The 25,853-nt window shown below is 36.6% G+C and overlaps 1 protein-coding gene across 21 annotated transcripts in view; it reads left to right on the top strand.

Moving 5' to 3' along the window:
• Positions 1–25,853, top strand: part of ESRRG (estrogen related receptor gamma) — a 413,394-nt gene that overhangs the window by 350,320 nt on the left and 37,221 nt on the right. For all 21 annotated transcript variants that reach the window (XM_009669000.2, XM_009669002.2, XM_068939849.1 and 18 more), the window contains 2 exons: positions 8,582–8,692; positions 13,135–13,296. In XM_009669000.2, coding sequence (XP_009667295.1) covers positions 8,582–8,692; positions 13,135–13,296 — 273 coding nt within the window. The remainder of the gene's footprint in view (positions 1–8,581; positions 8,693–13,134; positions 13,297–25,853) is intronic.

Genomic DNA, 25,853 nt, shown 5'->3' with positions numbered 1-25,853 from the left:
GAAAAAAAAAGAGATAAGAAGAAAAAAAAAGAAACAGAAAAAACCTAGGCAGTGTGTTTGTTAGGGTAAAGAACTTTTGTATTTTAATGAATTGTACATCTACTTTAGAGATTTAATATTTTGAGAGTGATCCTTTAATTTCCTCCAGTTCTGTTGCAGCAAAATAGAACCACTTCTTCTAGATAGAAATCTTAATTCTAAGCAAGCTTAGAATTATGGTGCTGCTAGGACTGATATGATGATTTTATGTAACCGTTTCAACTCACACTATTATGAACTTTCCTGTGACTTCTGAATCTCAAATTAATTCCAGAATCCAGGGTTGTCCAAGTCACTAACTGAAATATTGTGCAACTGCACATTATTATATCTTGATTCATGCTACCAGTACTTCACAGTCCGATTATTGTAATGCATTTTATTTCAGTCTTCCCATCTCTCTTGAGAGTCGCCAGCAAATGGTCCAGAACTTAACAGTTAGACTTCTTTTCTATTAGAGTTGTCACTAGCATAGCTCTTGAATTCTTTATAAGCTTTGCTGATGTGATCTAGAATAAGAGCCTGCTTTTGACCTTCAAGCTTTGATAAGGCCTTGCTCTAGCTTACTTTTTGACCTTTCTATCTCCTTATGTTCCCTGCCCTCTCCTTGGATCATCAGCCAAGCTGTCTTTTCTCAGTCTCCACTTGTCACCTTGGAGTAATGGTTACAAGTGTATTGATGCAGTAGTGACTTCACAGCCCAGCAAGCTCCACCTTACTAAATTGGTTGTAATATGAACTCTGAAACAAGATAGCATCTTGTGTAACTATATTTAAATATATTAAGGTAAGAATTATGGTATTTGGTTAATGATATATTGCCTTTATTTCTTCTTATACCTTATCCCAGGATGCCATATGTATAATTAAAACAATAAAGCACATACTATAGCATGGTATGATTATGATCTATAAGCACATTGACATGAAATGAAGTGGTGCAATTAGCAACGGTATTTTCTGTATTATTCATAAAAGCTTTTGCAGTATTTTATGCTTCTGCCTCGTTTTTAGTATGTTAGTAATCCAGGTAATTTTGAAAGAAGAGTGTTATGTGATGACAGCTGTTTCATATCAGGAATGTTGGAGCTTTATATTTTCACAGTCTTAGTTTTCCATTGCTTTTCCTTCACAGTTTGCAAATATTCACATTTGGTTGCAACATGGGCTCTTCCTTACTTATAAAAAGTAAAGTAAAAGAAATTCAACTTTTGTAGCCTGTATTTAGTGGCCTAATTTCAACTTCTTCCAAATCAGCATGAATCTAGCGTAATTCTAATATTCTAATTCTAGTAGTATAAAACTCACAGAAGATAAAATTTAGGCACCCGGAACTGAACGCATACAGTGTCTCTCTTCTGGATAAATACAGGTATTTGTGAGTTCTTACTTGAAAGGTAAAAGGGTTTCCTTTGAATAATATTTGGGAGATGATAATGGATATTGCACATTTAATATAACAGAGTAACTGTCCTGTTTTTCTTTTCTTTTTTTTTTTTTTTTTGCACATTCACCTCTTCGTGAACAGAAATAAAAGGTTCAAGGCTTGTCAGCATCAGTTTATAGATAGCTGTTTAAAAATAATGAGATATTGGGTATTGTAAGGCTCAGGGCTGTCTTGCCAGACTCATTTATTTCCATTCACCTTTTGTCAGAATTGCAGACAGAAGACATTCAATTAAAACTTGTCACCTGTTGCGTTTGACCTAATTTGTATTTGTGAGTGTCACAGATTAGGATACTCAGCTTCATATGGAACCTTAAAAAATGTAAAGCAACAGTAGTATTCTGAACATTTTATGCCACATTTTCTTTGTGTGAACATATTTGTTTAGGGATCGTTCTTCACTGGAAATCACTTATGCTAAGGAAATAATAGAATTTATTTACACAAAATCTCATTTGCGTGGGAAAACTAAGTAGATTTTATGCATGTTCTTTTATGTTTTAATGCATAAATGACAATGCACAAAAATTCAGCGTGTAGATGATTAGTTCATGCAAAGTTAATGTTCCTTTCAAGAAAGGTTGAGTACTGAGCTGTGTAAGTAACACATTTATCAATTCTTTGGTCAAACTGAAAAAAATCCTCTGGGCTTTTGCCAAAGTGAATTTTTTTCAATTCTTTTAGGAAAATCCAGCCTGCTCATACCTTTCCACCAGGAAAAATGGAGTTTTCCAACATGTTACTTATATTGGGTCTTCTGGAAACACTTCTAAATTTGTAAATGTGGGCAACTTCTGAAATAAAGCATAGGTTTGAGGCATCATTTACAAAAAAGGAATGTTTTTCTCTTTTTATTTTCCTCTGGGAAAGTTCACTAAGTTGAATTTGGCCCAACACTTTTTTTTTTTTAATAGCTAATACACTGTTTGTCCCAGATCTTTGTTTGATTCCCTCAGGCTGTTATCCTCTGAGAAACTGAGGAACAGATAAACTAAACAACTTATTCAGAGTCACAGAGCAAGTTAGATATTAAAGTAATAAACATTAAGTGTTGCCTTTGATTTCATTACACGTCAGGTTCCTACCTAACTTATTTTATAAGCACCTCTTCAGAACAGCCAATTTTATCCCATATTAACAAATATGTTCTTGGTCCTAACTGAATATAAAGTAGGAGGATGGGTTTTAGACTTCCTGTGCTACTCTAAATAATGTATTTAATAGTGCAGATAGCTATCAGGAGACAAAACACTAAAGCCTTCCCCTTGCTAATTGTTAATTCAGCTGTAGATCAAGAAAGCTTTAATGTGAGTCATAGCTTTTATCTTCTTTGATGACTTAGGGCACAGTTTTCAAAAAATTGCCTGCCTAATGGAATGCATTTTACATCTCTGGCTGAATTTTTACCTACACATGATGTTGTCTAAATACTATGTAAACTGATTTCAAAAGCTCTCTGGTATCTTTATCATTCAGCACATGAAACAAATATACAGATCCCAAAGAAAAGATAGCTCATATTATCCTTTTTCTTCATGCTATGTTATTTTCTGCATATTTCCACTATATTGTGAAAGGTCTATTGCAGTTTGAAGGACTTGTGTGCAAGTGCTTTTTCCACTGCACATCTTTTAAACTTTAGGTTTAATGCACTGGCCTCCCACTTCTCTCATCCCAAATTATAGACATTACTGAATTGTCTAAAGAGTAACTAGGTGACTGTGCGTTCTTATCTCTGAATATGTTCTGACTGTACTCATGGAGGAAAAATCAGCTGTTTTTCCCATTCTGTCAGAATAAATGCAAAACCCTATGTTTATAACAGTCACCCAGGCTTACCCAGCAATCTTATAAATATGCACAGTGTGTTCAGGTCGAAGTGGAACACTCTATCAAGATGTTGTCCCAAAGGAGAACCACATCAGAATCTGCCATTAAAATTCCTTTTGCTGTTTCTGACTTTGCTGTTAATCTTTTTTCTTTTTTTCTCCGCTACTGATGTTCCTCTAGAGCTCAGAAAGATGCAGTTATTTCAATATCCATTCTTTTTGGTCTCCCTGTAAGATTTTAAGACAATACTGGGAATCTTACAGAAATATGTAGTAAAATGGAGCTTTACCCAGTTACATATCTCAAAAAACGTGTTGGGAGTCTAATTTAGTACATACAGAATGCTGAATCGGAGGTGAAGCTTGCCAGAACGGCCTGGGTGTAGAACAAGTCCGCTTGCCCTATTTCTCTTGCCTTATGCAGGGGAGATGGAAAAGGGAGCACAGGCTGAAAGATCCGAAGGAAGTTAAAACTGTCGGTTTGATTCTGATCTCGCACCTGCTCTTCACTGATGTATTTTTCTTGTCGGGAAGAGAGAAAGTTTCGATGTATTTAGATCTCAGTTCCTATTTAAGTAAATTAGATTTATTTCTTTTCCCTCAAAGTACAAAGCCATCCCTGATCACAGGTAGTTAGTAATTTCTCGTCAGCAGTCTGGTGTTGGTAGGTCTTGAAGAGGCTTTGAAGGAACGGGCAGATGTCTTACAAGTTAGCCTGCCAATTTCTTATAGGTATTGAGTTGCATGGAAAGGACAAGGACGTTAGTGAGAGAAATGAATAGATAAACACTGAAGACTGGTGTTCATGGTAGGAAGGAGGGAGTGGAAAAGCGGAGGAAAGTTATGTTATAAAGGAATAAATGATACACTTTCCTTATGCATATATGGCTTGGATCTGTGTGGAAAAAGAGAAGTGGTTAAATATGATTATCATGCTGGGGACCTGAATGACAGAAAGAATTATATATTGGGACAAGGGCAATTTTTTTGATTGTATAGCACCAGTCACAGTGAGGTACCTGTCCCACACGAGGGCCTCTAGGCAGTGTGAGAAAAGGCATACTAAATAGGAATAATAATTTGCAGCAGTGATAGTGAGAGAGGAAGAGATGAGGGAAAATGGAGCAAATGGAGAATTCAGTTCTGCCTGTGCTGCAGTTCTTTACGTTGAAATACCTGCAGAGTAGCTCACTTTGTAGATCAGCCCTAGTCTTCAGTTATTTCCGTGGAAGAATGTACGCGAACAATTTTACTTCAGAGTAAGGGGTCAATATAATATTATTTTATGCTGACAAACATTTGATAGAAAGTCATGCAAAGATTGTGCAAGGAGCCAGGAAGTGAACCTTGTTATGTTGAAGCTAGTATTGCAGCTATGAGACCATTTTTTCCGTAAGGCCAACTGGAGAGATTCTTAAGTTGTATTAGTATGTGTAATTGACTTCTTTCAAAAAAGCAGTAATTGCATTGATTTGCATAGTTTCAACCTCTCCATATATTACAGTTTCAGTCTAATCCATATCTTCTGAGCTTTGTAAATCATGTCAAAATGCATGATTTCCCATCACTCTTGAACAGATGAGTTCAATAAGATGTAAAGTGAATGTGTTGCAGCCTTGACTGTTGAAGTCATATGGTAATTGGTCGCAGGCCTATTCTTTTTGTTTGTATTGCACTAAGACTCCCTGTGGTGACCATAATTTTTCTCATTTGGGATTTTGTTTTTCTGTTGAAGAATTTTAAAAATAGAACATAATTTTGGGGAATGTGGAGAATCAGCTTATGTGACTTCAGGGGAGCTTTGCTCTGTTACATTAATGGATAATTTGACCCTAACCAGCTGTAATGGTAATACTTGTAGTGCAATTCATTTCAGTGATCTGAGCGGGATGATATCTTTCTCTTCACTTCATGGTTGGGGACAGTGATGGGGGTGAGTAGATCAAGTTGCCAAAAACCCTGGCAATCCACATGCACAGCAACTCTAAAGCAGAGGTCCCTTTGATTTCACTCTGTACCCCAGCTAGAGGCCACAATATCTTCTTTAATATTCTGAATACAGAATGTGTGTTGAATTAAAGCGATTGCCTCTGTGATCAAGATGTTAGACCGCCAGAAAATGAAGAACTTTGTGGACAAAATTGTTTTTCTTTTTGCCTTTTTTTTTTTAAACAAAGAAGGAATCAACAGTTACCATCTTGAAAGCAGATAGATATATCTTTGTGTAATACATTCTCTCTACAGCTATAGGAGTTATAAGTGAAAATGTGTGCATAAACACAGGACCCTCTGGATTTCAGTTTGCTACCCTCCAAACTCCAGTAAGTTCTCACCAGATGTGAGACTGGCTTACTTTCTTACTTCTTAGGTACTATCTTGCTTTATGTTTACTCCTGTTAAGACACTTAGGAAGTAAAATGCCACTTGAGGTATGTTAGATTATCAGAAATTGATTCTGAAATAGTTAATTTGTAATAGTATTAGGAGAGATGAAAGCTTATGACTTAGAATGATGGTCAGCCTTGTTACCAGTTTTAAGAAAAGGCTTATAAACCTCCAATTTATTTTCTATTGGTATTATGTTATCAAAAAGATTTTCACATTAGAATTTGAACTGGTTATATACTAGATTTATGTAATTTTAAAATAGGCAGTACCATTATTCATCAGTTATTAGAATTGTGAAGTTCGTGCTTTTTTTAAAAAAGTGTAGCTGTATTTACAGGTATAGATATGTATATATGTGAGCCCATGAATCTATGTATAATTTTGCTGTTATGACATTTGTCTGCATTTCCTTTCCATTGAGTATGTGAACGTCTTGAATGTGTGTCTGGGCAAATGCAAAGGAGGTGAAAAATTGTTCATCTTGGTAGATTTATGTTATTTTAATTTAAGCTTCAGTTCCATTACTTTTGGATTAAACATACTTCTATCTGATGCTATCCATCTTTTATCACTATGAAATCTGCTCCCAAGCAGAAAGAAGGATGACATCTGAATTATGCAGAAATCATTTTCTATCTATTTTTCTTCAAATGCTGGGCCATCGTTTTCATAATCCCACCAATCTCATATGTGCCTTGTTCTAATCCTTTGCCTTTTTCTGAATATTCAGCTATCAAACCTTGGTCTCTTGCTGTATGTTTTCATGGCAGTGAATTGTCCTGAATGTCATGTTCTCTGGGTAGAGCTAAAACTCTCTGATTCAAGGATGGAGGACACTGAGTTACCAGTAGCTCTGAGAAGTTTTTAACTAATAATTTTTAAATGTATTGTTGTAGTTCATGCATTTCTACATATAACTTTAAAAGCAAACAAATATAACCAATCACTGTGACTTTATACCAAATAACTTATACCACAAGTCAGTCACAAGCGTGGTAGGGATATAGGTAAATACCATAAATAAGAGCATTTCATTCATAATTACACACTGACCTCTATGTGGATATGTGGTTGATTAGTTTTATTATTTATAAAATCTGATTCACAAAGGTATGTTGGTACAGTACAATGAGAAATGTACTTCTTTTGGGAGAAGATAATACAGTATTTACAGTAAAGTGAATGAAATTTCACTATGGAATACAATTGATTACTGTCCAATTTCCTGGTGAGCAAGTAGTACTGAGTATTCTTGTATACAGTTCACTGTTTTACCGTTAACATCGGTTGTGGCCTGAAGCCAAATAACTTTCATGTTATTAACCTTTACAGATACGAGCAGTCCGTTTAGGCAAATGCGAACACCATCCATGCAAAGCCTTCACTTTGAGCAGACGAGTACAGAATCAGTTCTTTAAACTACCGTCTTCCTTGATGCCGTTAGGAGTGCTTCTGTATGTTAGTTTCATGCTAACTCCAAAAGCAGTAGATGAAACAAGAAAAGAAAAAATCGAGAAATATAAAAGAGAAAGAAATGAAAACAAAGCAGGAATTGGCCTTGGATTTTTGGCCTTTTGTTTTTTTCATCAAACTCCCGTCAATCCTCTTCCTTCTTTGGTTTGAAAGAGGAATGAGAGATCTTTCTTGGCAGTTAGACGGTGCTGCCAGGGCAGGTTCATGGGCAGCAGATAAATCCGTATTCTTCATGCTGTGCTCATAAAGTGTAGCTTCTCTTAGCGGTGGCTTTTAGCCAGTTCTGGAGGTATTTCCTGAGTGGAAAAGAACAGGGGGATGGGAAGTAGTTGTATGATATAATAATGGCAATGGACAAGATAAATAGAGGGAAGAGAATTAAAGTAGACAATGAGAAGAGGAGTGAGAAAGTGAGCTACGCTTTAATATATCGTTCACATGAATCATTGCTACGTAAGGTTTCTTTGCATAATTGTATAGTTATGTCCATGTCATCAGGGACATACTTTGCACTTGGTATCCTATTGCCTTACCTATGTGCTGAGTTTTTCAACTTTAGTGATATGCTACTGCTTGGTTATATTGACATTCTTCCTAGTTGCCTAGAAATCTGTCTGAGTGGAAATAAAGAAGGAAATAAAAATACTTAATTGTTTTGTAGGACCTAGCATCCTTTTTTTTCCGCTCCCTTTTTTATTTTCTCTATGAGAGCAGCTACAGCTTGTTTCAGGAAGGTAAGCTCCTGTATATCTATACAACACAGATATCAGAATGCTTTATTAAAGCAGTGAGTAATTTGGAAGTAGAACGCAAACGTTAATTCATCATTGCTGACATCTAAATGAACGCCCATACAATTTCTTTCAAACCCTCATGAACCATTTCAGGTCTTTAAACCACATATATGTCCTTATTTTACTAAGGGCACTTCCTTTATGTTCTCTGGCCATGTAAATTAAAAGCATTGTTTCTGACTACCTAAACTGTATTCAACAGTAATATTTTCTAAAGTTCCCATTCTCTGTACTTCTCTGCTCATGATGATAGCCTTGTATATCTATGGCGTTTATTACGGCTTTGAACAGGATCCAGCTTCTGCTAAAGAAAATTTCAGATCAAACTCTTTCAAACGGAAACTAAACTCATGAGCTGTTACGGATATTATGTTAAAAAAAAGATTTTTTAAATGAACGGGAATTATGTTGTGAGTTTAGTCTTGCGTGTGTGAAAATCTAAATAGCTTGAAAATACTTTTAGTACTGTTTTCTATTGCTTTTTTAAATTACTCTTTTGAAATAAACATGCATCTAAATAAATCTTGGAAGGCAGCAGATAGAAGATTGTTACCTGAAAGGCATCCTCAAAATCTATTTAATTCCATGTTTGCTTATTCTTCCCAATGTAGGTGTCCGCCTAGACAGAGTACGTGGAGGTCGCCAGAAGTACAAACGCAGAATAGATGCAGAGAATAGCCCATACCTGAACCCTCAGCTAGTTCAGCCAGCAAAAAAGCCATGTGAGTACATCAGCTATATCATCTTTTCTTTGAGTACAAGGCATGTAATCCTGGCCCTGTTTATGAAGTTTTTTCTGACTGAGGCAGAGATTTGGTTTGAAGATGAGCACATTTAGCTGTGAACATAATTGGTTTCAAATAGGCTCATCCTTTCTGAGGCAGCGTTAAACAAAGAATATTTTTACAGGTGGAAGTGTATAAATGCATGGGTTATGCAGTGCAAATTTTACATTTACAGGTTATCTTTATTTTTAGTGGTACATAAAATGGTTCATACTGTGATCATTAGTTCATTGGAGCTTCTAGTTTCAGATTTCACAAGAAAGCGATTTTTGTAGTTTTCGCTAACTAGATGAGTTTGACTGCTCAGCCTCCCAATGAAAATACATTAAGAGCCTCATTAATTTATACCTATAGAAGGTTAATACACTACATAGCGTTAGATTAAAACAGCAATATGCCACACTAATGACAAGCATAGATTGATAGTTTTGGCTCTGATACCTTTATATGCATTATGAGTTTTTTTGTTTTGCTTTTTTTAATAATGTCCTTGATTGTATCTTACCAGGCTGCAATTAAAAGAGAGAGAGGGAGAGAGAGAGCTGATCACCTCATTGCTAAAATACAAGTTCCATCCTCTTTGCGATTAACTAAAAATAGTTAGGGGTTTTGCTCTGCAGCTTATATAAACTCAAGCAGTGACTGTACTAATTCCATGAAGTAAATTTAATAGCATTATAGCTGTAGTGCAAGAGCCTAGTGTATTACCCTGCAAAGACATAGACAGACTCCTTATCAAGTGCTTGTAAACTCTTGCAAATTCAGAACAGAATTCACACATCCTGTCAAGAAGGTTAATTTGCTATTAAAACAGAGAAATAAGCCAGAGAAATACAGGAGGGAAGATTCCTCCTTCTCTCCCCCCTCCCTCTGCTCGCTATGCCTCTGACAGAAAAAGGCAACGTACATTATAGTTTTAGGCTCTTGACAGTACATGGCTGTATGGAAAACGGAATTGGTTTCAGTTCGTGTTCCCCAGTAGGGGACAGTGCTGTGTACGATACGTCTGAGCATATGGGGAGCTGGAGAGCAAATAAACAGTCTTTGAACTGTAAGTGAAAGGGCATTCTAGCTATGTCAAAGAAAAAACAGCCAGTTTTTACATAAAATTAAGGCTTAAGTGAACATATGGCATAGTTTCCTTTTGCCTTTCCAAAAAACATTATGCTGATTATATTCCTTCAATTGTCCAATCTGGCATCTTCTACTCAGCCTACATAAGCTGTCCTACCATTCTGTAAATACAATCTAGAGCTGCACTAAGCAGATTTTGCATATTAGAATAAAAACTTTCTCATAATACAATAACATTTAATAAACTAATGCTTAATTTCATTAGAGGTTTAGTTTTCCTGGGTGCACAGATTGTCATTTTTTCATTTACTTGATATTGTCATTGAGTCAAAGTGTTGATAACCTAGCATACCAAAAAGCCAAGACCAAACAGGCAAAAATAAAAGAACCTAAGCCTTTTAATATGAACAGAGGTTAATGCTGTTGTACTGAAACAGAAGAATCTCTCTGTAAACCCAAGATTACTGCAAAGTAGTGCGTTGCATTACCTTTAAGAAGATAACTACACCAATTTCTCTAAGCTACATTTGTCTGAGATAAACTAACCTCCTTATAAATCATTGCTCATTACCTAAATGCCTCCCTTAATTTTCCTTAGCTACTCCAATTACAAATATTTTTGTAATAAACATTTATAAAACTTAATTTTTTGATCCTGTCAGATAAGTGTCAAGAAGCAGTTGAATCGGTTTTGTGTGGAAGTAGCCTGGGAGATTTTCTGGACCTTGACTGATAGTTTGTGTGTAACAAAGGCTGAAGAATGAAAATTGGGTTCTATTGATTCTAATTAGGGAAACATTAAATAAGATTTACCTAGAAACAGTGCTCATGGCTATTCAATTTCCTGAGTGATGGGGCTTTCTGAGTACATTTAGAATTTTCCTATGCTGTGTACCAACACGTGCTCCAATGCATGTCGGTTTTTTTGCCTATAGTGAAAGAAATGACGTTTTGAGGATATTTCCTAGACCTACTTCTAGTCTCCATAATAATTTCCCAGTTTCAGTGCAGAAGCTAATTGATTGTGAAAATAAAAGAATTTTTCATTTTGTGAATCATAAATCAAAATATATAGTATTCCTGAATCATCCGCAAACATGAAAAAGAAAGGTGCCTTTTTTGGCTATTTCTTCTGTCTGTTTGCAGGGAGAAAACAGAACTTGGGGACGTGAATGGTTCTTCATTCATTTATCACTGGATAAAAAAGTTTAGGTCCTCATCTATGTGTGTTTTGATATTAAGTATATCTATTTATCCCATTTTTCAATGCATACAAAAATACTAGAATTTTGGAAGAAGCAATATTATCTCTTTTCACATAGAAATATGAAATCTTCTGTGTGAAATTGAAAAGTATATGAAAGACTATTTAAAAAATAAAAAAGTATGTGCAAAGGCTGTTTGCCAATATAAGTTAAAAGTACCATCTGCCATCTTTAAATAGGAATAGAATTCCCCATTAATCAGTTTGATAATCAGTAGAATATTGAGATCAAGAATTATTCAGTTGGCATAGTTCCTACAGTTCATATAAAACATGGCTATATCCCTTTGTAATAAAATACACTTGATGTGATGGTTTCCAGTTGGCTCTTGCACTTATTTTATGAAGGACTAACATATATCACAACTTCTGACAAACAGATTTGGAATAAAGCAAACATTCTATAGACAGTATAACAGAATCAAGGAGTCCGCATCACAAAAGAGCAGAAAGTATCAGAAATCGCCATCAAGTGAGTATATTACGGAAGTCTGTCTGGGGCTGGACGGGAGCCCGTGCAGCACCCCTGGGCAATTCACAGTCCCATTCGCTTCCATTGCTGTTCCCCTACGGGAGGCAGTGTCCTCTGTCCTGTGACTTGCACATAGAAGGGGACAGTAATACTAATTCTAATGGCTTTCTCTGCAGCCAGAGAATAGTTAGCACCTTGTCCCAGTGCGATCCCGTTTTCTATCAAGCTGCATGACTCTTCACCCTAAGGAAGGGAAAGGATTGGTGTAAATTCACTAAAGGGTAACTCTTTGGACTTTAAATTCCAGTGGAGCATTTGTGGTATAGCCACCATGAGTATAGGTGGGAAGTATGATAGTACATGCTTTTTTAGGAGCCTCAGTGAATTAGTCTGTTCCTCTTTTTTCAGTTTGCATTCTCAGCCTAATGAATCAGGCTCCTATGTAGAAATAAAATATTTCTATTGTGCCTCCATGTCGATATAATGCTCATTTTATGTTTATCCTACTTATATAATACAGAGTAGCAACATTATACAGTAAATCTTCCAGGCTCTTTTACTCCTCCTTTTTTTTTCACTTTTCATTATAACTTAATTGATTATTCCAGATAGATTCCTCACAATCCATCTGAATGAAACAGTAAATAATAAACACATAAAATGGGTTTAATAACAAGAAAATGTTATATAGATAAAAATAACATAGGATAACATGATGAAGTATCATTCTTTGCACAAAATCACTTTTCTCAGATAGGGTCTCCACCTTTTGTTACTATCTTTAGTTTTATACTCTTTCATTGATTCTGATAGCTATTCCTGACTGGAAATGTGAGGACACCACTACTCCATTTTTGTATTTAATGAAGCTAGTTTTATACATGATTCTAAATGTTTGTGTTTCACAGAAGAACAAATATATGACAGCATCCCTTTTTTCTTACTGGATAGGCCCCAAAGAGTACAGATTTATTGTTAGCAATTTAACAGGCAGCATACGTGTAATATAAGATATACTGGATGATAAGCACTGAGAAAGTCCTGAGACCAGTCTGTTAGGACAGTTTAACAGTGACATCTGAGACAGAGAATGGCAGCTGGAGCCACTGACAGAAGTTACAGATTTCAGTGATTCACTAATGGCTTGTGGTATTTACTTGGTCAAAAAATATATCTGCTTCTTCTTTTTTTTTTTTTTTTTTTTTTTTTTGCAATTAAAGGATAGCAAAACTCTTCTATTTATGCAGTCCAAAATATGTTATCATGCATGAAGATTTTTCTGTAATGATTTTATTCCAATATTACAAGATGGTCATGTATTTCTACATTCCATGAAATTTACTTTCTTAAGAACAAAATATGTGAGCTTTGCTCTGTACAGGATAAGCATTTTTAATGGGTCAGATTTGTCTGTGCTGTAACTGCTTGTAGAAGCCAGTAGAGTTACAGGAAGGTTGAATTAGGTCCCATATCTTCAGAGAAATTCTTGTGCACTGTGAAATAGGACTCAAATGTTTGAGTAGAATGATGCTACTGGTGATCTTGTACTGTTCTGGACCATTTTTACAGATAACAAGATTGTCTCCCACTTGCTGGTGGCTGAACCAGAGAAGATCTATGCTATGCCTGACCCCACTGTTCCAGACAGTGACATTAAGGCACTTACCACTCTTTGTGACCTGGCAGACAGAGAGCTGGTGGTGATCATTGGATGGGCCAAGCATATTCCAGGTACGTACAGTATGTATTGCAAATAAATGACGTGCAGAAATCATCACATGGATTATTGTCTTGTAGTAACAAATATGATTTGTTCTTTCATTACAATATGTAAAGTTTTCTGAAGGCTGTAGATTATTCACAGGGCATAGGTTAGATGGTAATATATCTTACCTTGGAAGCAATATTATTCTTGCTGTACAAGTAATGCTATGCAAGTAATAAGTTTTACATACTGCTCAGTGAGTCAGTTTCTCTTAATTAAGGTAAACCTGCATTGCTGTCCAGAGCATTAGCCTGGTATGAAGGGTAGTAAGCTATCTTAAACACTCTCCTTTGTACTCCTCTGATTCAGCAATAGCTGAACATAAGGCTAGTTCCCCTGTTCCGTAAGGCACTAACTTAGACTGACCACAGAGGAACCAAAAATTCAGTTGATTTTTGCGTGGCACAGAGGAATTGTTCTCTCCATTGAGTGAATTAGTGTGAGAACTCAATTGTATCAGCCGTTCAGGAGAAAGAACTGAATTCTACCTAAAGGTATATTCCTACAGCTTAATAGTTCCTTGGTCTGCATGAAATGGACTGGGGTCTACATCACATAAATGTGTTACTATAATTAAAGCTAACTGGCACCCTTGTTAGCAAGAAAAGCAGGAAGTAATCAAAAGTAGTCTCTCAGAGCAGAAAATGAGTGATTTTTTCAGATGACATTTGAAATATGGGCTTTTTCCTGCAGTGCTGGGGTATTGTAGTTGTTCTGTGGGCTAATACACAAGCTTACAGACAGTTTCCAGGGTTTTCAGTCTCACCTTTCACAAATGGTAAAATAGCACCAAAAAATTTGGAGTTTTTATTTTTTTTAAGGTATTTTTCTAGTCCAGCACCTGAGCGGGCATGTTTGTGCAATTTGGTAAGCTTGTTAGTTTTCTAATTTCCATAGTGGAGCCTCACTGAACACAAGAATTGATGTCCTTTAATTCTTCTGAGTAATACAACATCCTTATTTTAGATGTGATTTTGGGATACCTTAGTATTAATCAATAATCCAATCAGTTGTCTGTTCATCAAAGTTAAAAAATACATTTTATTTCTAGCATCAAAAGAAATTGCATGATTAGTCTTCTACTAGTGCTATAAACATCACAGTTGAAACAGCCAGAGCACTGAGTCTTTTTTATTCTTCAAACAGAAAGCGTAGTATCTATATTCCAATCTTTCACTTTTTTGCTAAGATTCTTGGGCATTTAGCATTGTACGAGCATTAACTTTAGGTAAGAATTGCCTTTTCCTATATCTTTGCATTGTGCCAAGCACTACAAGGCCCCACTTCTTATGGTAAGCACTTCTGGGTCATCATTGCAAATAAAATAATTCATATGCTCATGGAAATTTATTTTACTTCAAGGGAGAGACAGCAAGCTACAGTTTCTAAAATAGTCATTATGCCACACAGTTGAAATTTAGTTGTTATCTCTACCACAAATGGTGTATAAACAAGCTTTTGTATCACAAGCAATGTTTTTCTGGTACAGTTAACTTATTTCTGTCTCCTTAAACTAGTTTGTCTTTATGCTTTGAATGCTACAGTAATTTCTTTAATCAAATTGATGGAAGTCCCTTTCCCAGCCCACACTGAAACCAATTTATTGGTCATGATACGCCAGCTATGTTGCTAACAGTCGTAACGAACTGTCAGGCAATATCGCAGTGAAGCTAATTTGAAGTCATTAGGTGTGCAGCGTTCAGGCAACAATTTGTTACAGTGGTTAGGAACACAGCTGACATTTCTGAATGGCTTTGTTCAGAGCAGTTCTAGATGAGCCCAAGCAAATTGTAAACTAATTTAAACATCACTCTATATTATACTAGCTACTTTGTCTTACACTGGTTGCTAATAAAGCACCCCAAATTAAGTCAAAATGAGTTAAATAGGTGAGTTTGTGTTTCATCTTTGGAAGATACCTACATCAGTTTAACCAAAATAGAGCAGTGCTCAGAGAAGTCGGTCACACTCCACAGTAGTTGTGAAGGGGCTTTCATCGGTTTGATTTGGGAATATGTTGCATAGCTTGGATTTGGCTGGGGGGTGTGAGGGGGAGAGCAGAAGGATGGGACTGAGCAATCTTTAAAATGATTCAGTGGCTTTGGTTAGTGTGAAAAAGCTATTGGATGCTGTGAACTGGCACTGAAAATTTAAAGCCTACAATCTGAGGAACATTTCTATCATGGGGCAGCTCTTTATTATGAGGTAATGTCAAAAGCACACCTGCCATGGAAAAGGTACAGCTTTCTAACTTTGCTCACTTGACCCCATTTAGGTATGGGAAGAATAAAAAAAGGACTAAACAGAAAACAAAGGCAATCCTTTTGTGAGCCTTTTGATAACAGAGGGCAGTGATAAAATCTATGCTTGCTTTCTGGGTTTTGATCACAAAAATCAAAATGCAAAAGGACTTGACATGCTAAAGGGTAAATGTGATGAGCATTTATGGCTTGGTTTTGAGTGATAAAGTACTGTTGAACTGCCTAAGCTCAGCTGAAGTCTGGCACAAAACAACTTGTAGAAAAGCCTAGACTGGTGCTACCTGACTGTTTTCTAAGTCAACAGATGTTACTGTAGGCGGTAATACAGCGGAATGGAAAAGGGGATGAGGTAGAAAAGGGGTGCAAGTTGCATGAAAGTTCTGTGTAGCTTAGCGGGCCAGGTAAATCCTTGGGGTAAATTAATTATACTAGTAGTGAATTTGTACCTAGCACAGCAAATCAGAATACTCTTTCTTTAGTGATTTTTTAAGCTTCAGTATAAGCTCACATATCAGCTGCATAATAACTAATAAAGATCTTGCTATAAAGTATTGTAATTCCAAGTCAAATGTGGAAGAAAACAGACATGTTTTTGCTATTCTAACAGAGAGTCTTGTAATGAGATTTTCTATAAAAAGGTAATAATACAGTATGCATTCTCCACTGGCCAACCATTGTACTCTGCAGTCATAGCCTAAAAATTGTTTTAAAATTAGGTAAAGTTCAAAAGCTTTCATAAAATCATTAGTATTTTTGTGCTATTGGAAATATTTTCAATAGTTGCTTTTATTGAACAAAAAGTGTATGCCATCTACAAAAGGAAATATTGAAAGAAAAATATATATAGAAAGGCTTTATCAGTAAATAGAATTAGTCTCCTTGCATTAATAAATCAAATAAATGGAAAGTGTGTTGTTATGAAACATGACCATGTCTTATCTGAAGAAGAAAAAGATCACAATGGCATTAGGAAATGCTTGACTTTAGTTAGAGCAGCGTAAGGGCACAAGAACAGATGATGGTGCCCTAATAGCCCTTTTTAAGAATGACAGGGCCCTGCCATTAGCATCCTTTTATATCCTTGGAAATTGCTCATGCCTCGCTTTTCTGGTTCCTATCTGCCTGACTCTTTTTTATTTCTCTTTCAATTTCATCCGCGCTCGGATAAGCGCATGCTAACACAATATGATTGAGCTGTAAAATGGAACGCTGTCGCCTCTAATCTCTTTTATGTAGATATGGAGGTACTTCCACACTCCACTTCATTCTCTCTCCATTGTTGGCCTTTTTAGAATGTGTTGCCGAGTAATGGAGGCTCAGTCAAATATTAGAGCTAGGTTTCACAGGGTGTGATAAGAAGATTATCAGCCCAGCAGTCAGATCTATTGTTGTTCTTTGTGTCAGATTAAAATATTCCTAGGTACTGTAACTTCGTTAGCAAAATACTGAAGGTGCTTAGGGAGAGACTGATGCTGCTTCATCTCCTGTTTGATGAGACAAAGCCCCTGTTAACTGACCTACATAAATTGTAAATATATTTACGGAGCCTCTGCAAGATTTACTTTTTATTTTATTTTATTATATTTTATTTTATTTTATTTTATTTTATTTTATTTTATTTTCTCTTAAATAAGAGACAGCTGCTTCATTCAATATTTACTGGAAGTTGAGTTTTCCACCCTTTACCTTGTATTTTTGGCAGAGTCTATTTTATTTGGGGTGTATTTAATTAATTACATTCTTTTGCAGTGTGGGGTGGAATTCTGCTGATGTCTAGTCACAGTTTCAGGGTCATTTAGACACCATTTCTGTAATGTAACTGTCTCATTGGCATTCAGCAAAAATATGCAATGTTCTTTCATATTAAGTGAAGGCAGGAAACATTAAGCTCTTAAAAATGTGCATAACAGGAAGCTAAAGGGACAAAATGTTCTCTAAAAAATTTGCATGCATGAAAAAACATCAGCCAGATCATAGAAATCAACTTTTTGCACTTAAAATGAAAAATTTGTTTGGGAAGAGTTAATCAGGCTAATACATCAAAAATAACTAGTTACATTGTTTAGTAAAATAAGCCTGCTTGTCTTCAACTGTGTCCATGTTTTACTAGCAGTAACAGTGTTCAAGAAGTTAGAAATTGATACTGCCAGTGGTGCTAGCATGAAAAAGAAAAGAGGACATGATTTTGATGGAGCAAATCCAAGGGTGTTTTGAATATTTTAGTGCTAATGTTAATGTTTTATGAAACATTATTGTTTGAGAATACTCTTGTAGAGAACAATATTTAAGCTTTCCTTTCCAAAGCAGCTCTCAGAGGTATAGTTTAACATTCTAATACTGAACAAGAACATGACTTGCTGCAGAGTAATCACTTTTGGGAAGCTAATTTTCAAGAAAGCATTAGAGCTCACATACATGATATTCCCATGCAAGGATGACTTAGGTGCATATTTACTTGTTCCCGTGCAGATGGTTGTGTATGTGTATATGTGTATATATATATATCTGTCTCTTAGTGGGCATGTAGCATGTGTTTAAATGAGAATGAAAAAATGCTGAATGTTATTTCATGGTAGCAGTCATGTCTGTAGGACTTTGAAGAGGGGCTCAAAACACGTGTTGGAACTAACTGGTGTATAAAATCACATATCTTTTAGCTCTAGTTAGCATCCTGTTTACACGCAAATCCTTCTCTGGCTTGTCATTTGGGCAGCTAATACAGAATTTCAGCTCTGCACGGAGGATAGATGTCTTCTTGTACGTCAGTACCATGCTGCTTGCTGCTGTAAAATTACGTTGTTTCTGCTAAGTTTGAGGCCGCTTGTAGTGTCTTGTGCTGCTAGCTGAATTCAGGACTGTTTCAGACAACACGACCACTCCTGCAGCTAACTTAGAGTCCACTGTCATGGGGTACCTGTCACGCCACAGACAGATGGTCATGTTACTGTGATATTTACTGTTCATGTAACATGGAATGGAGTATAACCTCTTTCATGGTGACTAAGAGGTTAGTAGCGATAGTAACTTGAGCCTCCTGGGGAACCAGGACATCTCGCCCTTTATCACTGTTCTATCTTGGACACTTTGCAGGTTCTGTTTGCCTTCTGTCTATCAAAACCCTACTATCTGTTCTTCTCTTAACTCCTTCTACAAACATACACTAATTATGGAAATCAGACATGCCATTTCCTGTGATGGAAATGTTCTCTAACTCACAACTTGTATGATAGATGTGCTCTGGGGGATGCTGTTCCCCAGGCCTTACAGGTAGAGATTCCAGCCAAAAGGCTTCTCAAAAACTGCAGACTTCCTTGACCTCTGTTGCTGAATTGTATGATAGGGGAGATCAGCAGTTGACTATCAGTTTTATCTTTGAGCCTTAGCTTAGATGAACTGCTAGACACTGCCAGTGTGTAGATCACTCCGCTGATTTGATTCACTGCTGCTCTGAGCAGAGTGGAACAAGAGTGTACTAAAATGCGAGCAGTTCATCTATCCCACTGTTTTTTACATGAGACATTTTAGCATCAGTTGAACTGCTAGGAATGGTGGGGTTTTTTATTTTTTTCTAATTTTTTGAAAACACCTCTAAGATAATATCTCAGAGAAGGTAGAAGTGATTTTGCAAGGCAGGAAGGAGGTTGGATTGAAATATGAATGAAGGTATGAGTCAGCATGTCCACTCTCTCTTCATGTTTTCAAAACAAAATAGGAATCTGCAGTGTGCTAGAAAGGTCCATTTGTTTGGTTTAAAAACAGTATATCCACCTGAGATATGATGGCAGACTATTCCTGATGGATTTGTTACTGAATTCAGTGACAAAATTTTTGCTGAGCTCAGTAGGAAAAGGGATGTGCCCTGTGTGCAACTAGAGATGCACACGCTCTTAGTGTGTCTGTTGATTAGAAGAGACTGGTTCCAGTTCACAAGAGACAGACAGCAATGGAGAGTTGAGGAAGTTACTGGTACCACTATTCATACCTCTTCTGGGGTAAATAGAGCACTTGAGCTTCCAGAATAGTCAATTCTGGCATCTTTTATTAGCATTACATTAACTGAAAAGAAAAAAAATATATTCCCAAGCATATAATCATCATTTAAAAGTTATGCATTAATACAAAATAAATGTACAGTAAGATTGAAATGATATTTTTACAAAACCATGCAAGTGCTGGTTTTGATTTTAAAATCCCCCCCTTTTTTGAAAAAGCTTGTTTAAAAGTAATCTTGAGCAAAATCAAAACAAAACCAAAAAACGCAGTTGAACAGATAATAAAAGAACTTGTCTCAAACTTACCTTTTATTTAGGTTTTTTTTTTTTAATGAATCCTTCATTATAATTAGCTTCTCTCAAGATCAGAATTAAACAATTACTTTACATCTTTAGGAAGTCCACCTTTTATTCATATACAAGTACTCACTTCCAATTCTTTCTTTCCTAGTGACTGTCTTCCCCCCTGCTTTTCTTTTAAACAGTCATCTCCCATCCGTGCCCTGAACATACACAGTACACTGTCTGGTTGTTACACTTCTTTCCCCCCCCCCCCCAGTTTTCCCCCTTTATCTGCCTCAACCAATCTCCAAATGAATGCATGTCTATCATGGCCTTAGCTTTGACACTCTGGATATATTGATTAATAGTTGCCCTAAGCTCCTTTTAGCAAATCAAATTTTCACTTTTAGCAAGGATTTCGCCTCTGATTTATTCAGCAAAGTGAAATGCACTAAATTGACTTTGACATTCAGGGAAAATGGCTGAAAAACAAAGAGGAGAGGAAAGAGATATAAATTGTGTGGCAGCTGGAGACTTCAAGCATAAAAGAGATAGTTTTCTATAGAATATCACTGGTTAATTTGGAAACATGCATTTAAACAGGGAGTGAAAATTATTCTCTTAAAATTGATGTTTTTTAGACTGAGGATTTGGGATATCACAAGGTTTACTTAGCCAAATGCAATATATTCAACCCAAATTCATCACTTGCTAATCATGGTGCAAGTGTGGGATCCACTTTTGTTGCCACCAATAATTATTATGTTAAACAAGAGACAAAGAGGTTTCTGAGTAGTCTTACAATGAGGTGCTAAATTGGTAAATATCTTCCTACCATTGTATTCTGTTGTTCATTCCCGTGGCCCTTTAAAAATAAAAAATGATTACTAAAAAGAGAGCAAATCAACAGTAATGAATGCCAGTGCTTTTCATTTTCTTTCTGTAAACAAAAATGGCTATTATTGGATTCTTAAGTGCAAGAATATTAAAAGATCTAGCAGCCATCTACTATTATTTTTTTTAGCAAAATCAGGAGTGTTTTGTTACCCTAGATGACTTGTAAATGGACTTGAACAGCTTGCTTCCTTACTTGCCGACACTGAGGTACCACGAGGCTGAAAATAGATTGTTTCAAGTTGCATGTTTAAGGGTGTTCAAAGCTGATGCTGAACAGAAGAAATGAGAGGGAAAAGTGAACAAATTTTAATCCATTTATGTTCGCACATCTGGATTTAGACTCCCAGTAACCATTTTAGGATTGTGAGGTACCTAAAAAAAATTGTTCTGAGACAATATTTCAGTGTTCTGAGAGAATGATGCAAAAAAAGAACGTAGGAAACGGTTTGAGCTTATTTAGTGGTCAGATGTTACAAGAAGAATCTGTAAAAGAAAACAGATATGGTACTTTGCCCAGTTAATTTATAGAGATAGTGCCATGGCCAAGAGCCTTCAATACGATCACTTGGTATGGGAGTACAAGCCCAATGTGCTGTGCCAGTCTGTGGTGTTTAAGGATCTGGCCCTGAAGGGATAAACCCACATCGGTAATCAGTGACTATCAGCAGCAGCTGAAAGCTTTCTGTGTTCCCTGTGTGTACTCACCTCAAAGAATCTGCAGCAATGTGCAGAATCAAGCCTTAAGCAACTGTTTCTATTTAGAGGACAACAGTACTCACCTCTGTACTCACTTCTTGCGTGACAAAAGGGTTTACTAGATTAGACCTGTGTATATTGCAGATGACTCGGTAACGGTTTTCCTCATTCTGAGCCAACAAGAGGCTCAGAGGCTCAGAAGGAAGGGAATTTAAATGTATCTTAAGCTTTTAAATTTTTCTATAGTCTCCATTTTCTTTCTTTTATAAGCAGTCTTAATCTGAGACTTTAGCAAAAATGGACTTCAGCGAGTGGGACAGTACCTGGAGTGCCATGCTGGAGATGCCTAGACACATAAGATTTACATGCAAGTTATTTCTTAGAAATCGCTCCCTTTCCTCCGCTTGTTTAGTTCAATTGCTAACCATATTAAAAAACTGCCAATTAGGAGCATGTTATACAAACTAATTAAAACTTCTGAAATAATCTTTGAAGAGGCTTCCTTTTCTAAACTTTTCCTAACTGTACGGTAGATACCTCAAGGAAAGCCAGCTTCTTACAGGTGAATGAAGATGAAATGGCACAAGGCAGGAAGGTACCTTGCTCAGAAACATACTAAGAAAGTTGGGCCAAATCTTGAAATTATTCCCATTTAAGAAATTTATGGAAGAGGCAAATGCTGCAGAAGTGAACCTGTCATTTATGTACAATAAGTATCTCCTCTATGGTTATGAGACTCCTCTCCTCCTGAAAAATAAGGCTTTTTCAGGCAGAATCAGATTTTTAAGACATCCAACATCCAAACGAAGAAAATTTTGTGAGTTTTAAAATTCCAATGCAGTTTCTGAAAGCTATGTCGCAAATCAGATCACAAACTTTACATCTTGTTTAAATTGGCCTGTGAAAGGATCATAGCACGTGCTGGGAATGCAGAAGTAAAATTAAAGCAACAAAGCCCTCTCCACATGGTAACAATTTAGTCTATTTTAAACTAAACAGGTGACTTTTAATCATCTGATTTAGCCTCCAATGCAAGTATATTTACATTGCTGTGGGTGGGGAAGAAAAGGGCAGCTTTCCAGTCATGTGTGTTGATACTGTAAATCTAGGATGGGAGGAGTGAGGGGACACAGAACCAGTTGCTCTCAGACTGGATTTAGAGCAGACAGGTCTACACCTGTGTGACTGGGTCAGCAGTACAAGCTGATCTAGTTTCCCAAAGTTATCTGAGACCACTTAAATACTATAATTCTAAGGGTGCCTCTAGAAGTGTCTACTTTCTCTCTGGATGAGTTAGGCTTCACACCTGCTTAACCTACATTAGAATAGGATTAATTACCTGAATTGCAATGCCTCCTTAGCCAGTCAGCACGTTTCTGGCAGGGCACATGGTGACCTGGGCCTGGTTATATACAGTATAGGGATGGCAGGGGAGTATCTGGGTTGTAATGGCAAGACTTGTTCCCATCTCATCAACATAGTCAGCAGTTTTTAAAAATCAGTCTGCAGTAATCACCTTCTACATCAGCTGGATCATACAAGAGCTTTATGAACTCGTCTCCACTGCTAGTAAGCAGCTTTGTTGAGCAATACTCAATTTATGCACATACATATATATACAAATACACATGAAGGAAGAATCCCAAGAAACATATAAGACAGAGAACCCAAGGAATTTAGATCCTGAATGCTCATGTATTTAACTACCTAAACTGAACACTTATTTGCCTGTAACTTTTAAGTCAGTTTTCCATATTATTTTAATTCTTTGCCTCCAAGTTTAATATACTATGGAGGTAATAGCAGGCAGGAATATTTAGGTAATTGTCCACGTGAGAAAAAAGTAACGAACCTGTCTTTTATTTGAAAGTAGGTTGCATAAAGAGAAGATTCTTTAGGAGTATGTTGTTCTGACCAAGGGATTTTCCCCTCAAAACTCCTGAGACAGGTATTATAGACAAGTGGAAATTTCGCAGTATGGCTCTGAGCCTTCTCCCCAAGGTGTCTTCTGCTGCCATGTTGTGCACCATCAACTTCCACATTGCATTAAGATTTGAGATGAAATCAGGTATTGAGATCCAAGTACAGATGCAGAAGGCTCCAAGTTCAATGAAAAGCAAAATCAGCTAACTCACCGGTCCTTACGTGGCAGGGACTGTCTGCACCAGAACACAATGGCAAAGACTTGTGATGAGAGCGGAGAAGAGGCAGGGGGCAAATCTGCAGCTTGCATGCATCTAGCTATTGGAAAGATTAGGCGGAATAGCTTCGCATGTAATGGCTGCTCGTATGTTTGTTCAAAGAAGCTGCACTTATCCATGTGCATGTATCATGACATTAACAGGCTGTAGGGTGTATTTCTAGCCAGAGGTTTTCTTATACCTGTGCTATAGCACCATGCCTGCCTTAATAAACAGACATCACACTCGGAATTGCTGTGATTCAAGCTATATTACGTAGGGCATGGAAGTTACCGTGGCCCTTGCGTCCACTAACTACATTTGGGGAGGAGAAGAATTTTGATTGCTTCCCTATATTGGTCTTCTGTAAAAAGTCATTCTACTTTGTCTTCAGTTTTTCACTTTTCACTATATGTAAGTTTCCCAGAGATAAAGATAGCATTTCTGTACGTTCAGGAGTGCTTTGCTTAGCGCCAGTGAATCTTCAGCTAAAGATATAGCCTGAAGTATGCAATGGGAACTCTGGATGATCTTCACTTAGTGGAATTGCTAGGAATTTATTTTGCAAGAGTTTCTTTGGGTTTCAAGTTACTGCACATTTTCCAGATACCACTAATAACTTATGCTGAACAATTTACTTAATGTATTCAACATGCATTTGGAGTTCACAGTGAATGCAGGATTGTGCCTAGCAGTTCAGCAATGGTGAGTAACTCTTGCTGTGTATTATAATCCTCGTGTATGAATCCAGAAACGTATTTTTATAATCAAAAGGCCTCTTTGAAGTAAGGTGCTTCAGAAAGGCACCATACAGAAAATCTAGGTACAGTTCAGAAAGAATAGTGCATATACTACGCAGGATAATTCAGGCACTATCGTATTCCTATAGAGGGCACTCTCTAACAAGAGGCTTGGATGGATGTTTTAGCAGATAATGTCTAGAGAAGAAGGTGGTAACAGGGAGTATTTGCATACTCACGCAGTCGTCATTCACAATCAATGACAAACATACAATCTTGTAGAGAACCTGCTTGGAGAAAAAATACACTTAAAAAGAGAGTATGACAGGTGGAGATACGGACATATGCTGCCATGGGTATCATGAGTTCCAGTACTACAGCCACTCAGGTGAACTAGAATTTGCCATTGATAGCTACAGAGACAAGTGTACTGTCTCCATGGTAGAAAGTGGTAGCTATTTATATACTGAATGGCAAAACTAAACAATTTAGGAGAAGCAGTGAAGTGTATCCTATCCAATTAAAAATGCAGTGAGAATTTTAGGTAGGCAAAATGTAATTATTTAATTGGAATTTGACTGGGATGGTTTTCCACTGTTAAAATAAGTATAAATTACACAAGCTGTGAAACTTTAAATTATGAAAATTTTTTGAAGTCTTTGAGCATGGTAATTGGAGCCATATATTCAACTTTGTTTTTAACCTGACACTTTATAATGGCTATTCCCTAAAGCAAGTATTTTTATGTTATCGAATATCCCTTAGTGAAGCAAATTAGCAATCAATCTGGAAAATATTTAAGTAGCATAATTGCATTATTTACACAGACACTTCCACTGTGCGGAGTTCTCTGTGTTCCTAAATATTTGCAGGATCAAATCCTCAGCTGTCAACATTCACGCTCGATCCTTCCTCTTTAATAAATTTGTAGTTGAAAAGTCATTTAGGTCAATGGAAAGACTTGCCTTGACTTCACTGGGCTTTGGATCAATTCCTAAGTATGCAGGTCACAGTCTAAAACCTGTATGGACCTCAAAACTTTATTATTTGCCTTCTGCTTGACTTGCCACTTTGGCTTCAGTGGGGAAGGGGGGGGACTTTGTGCAGTTCCTTTCACAAAGCTTTTTTTGATTTTTAATAAGGAAGAGAATCCTGTTGGGGAGGGTTAGGGTCTCTTACTGTAAGCAGAATAAGAACCTGCTCTGAGCTAGAACCATATTTCAGCCCTCACAGAAACATCAGCATGTGGCTAGAATGCTAGAATCTTTATGATGAAATGTATTATTTAATTACTTATATTATCTATATGGTACAGATAAAAATCCATAGAAAGCCTCCACTTTTGATTTGAAGGATTTAAAAACACTATCCAGTATGCCTCTGGAAATGTTCTCTGATGCTCTGGCCATAGACAGTAATTCCGGTTGCTGGAATCATAATGTCCAAAATGCTTTCCCAAATTAGTTTCCCATCAG

This window comes from Struthio camelus, chromosome 3, assembly GCF_040807025.1.
Source record: "Struthio camelus isolate bStrCam1 chromosome 3, bStrCam1.hap1, whole genome shotgun sequence".
Taxonomy (NCBI): domain Eukaryota; kingdom Metazoa; phylum Chordata; class Aves; order Struthioniformes; family Struthionidae; genus Struthio; species Struthio camelus.
This window is presented reverse-complemented; position numbering and strand designations above follow the sequence as displayed.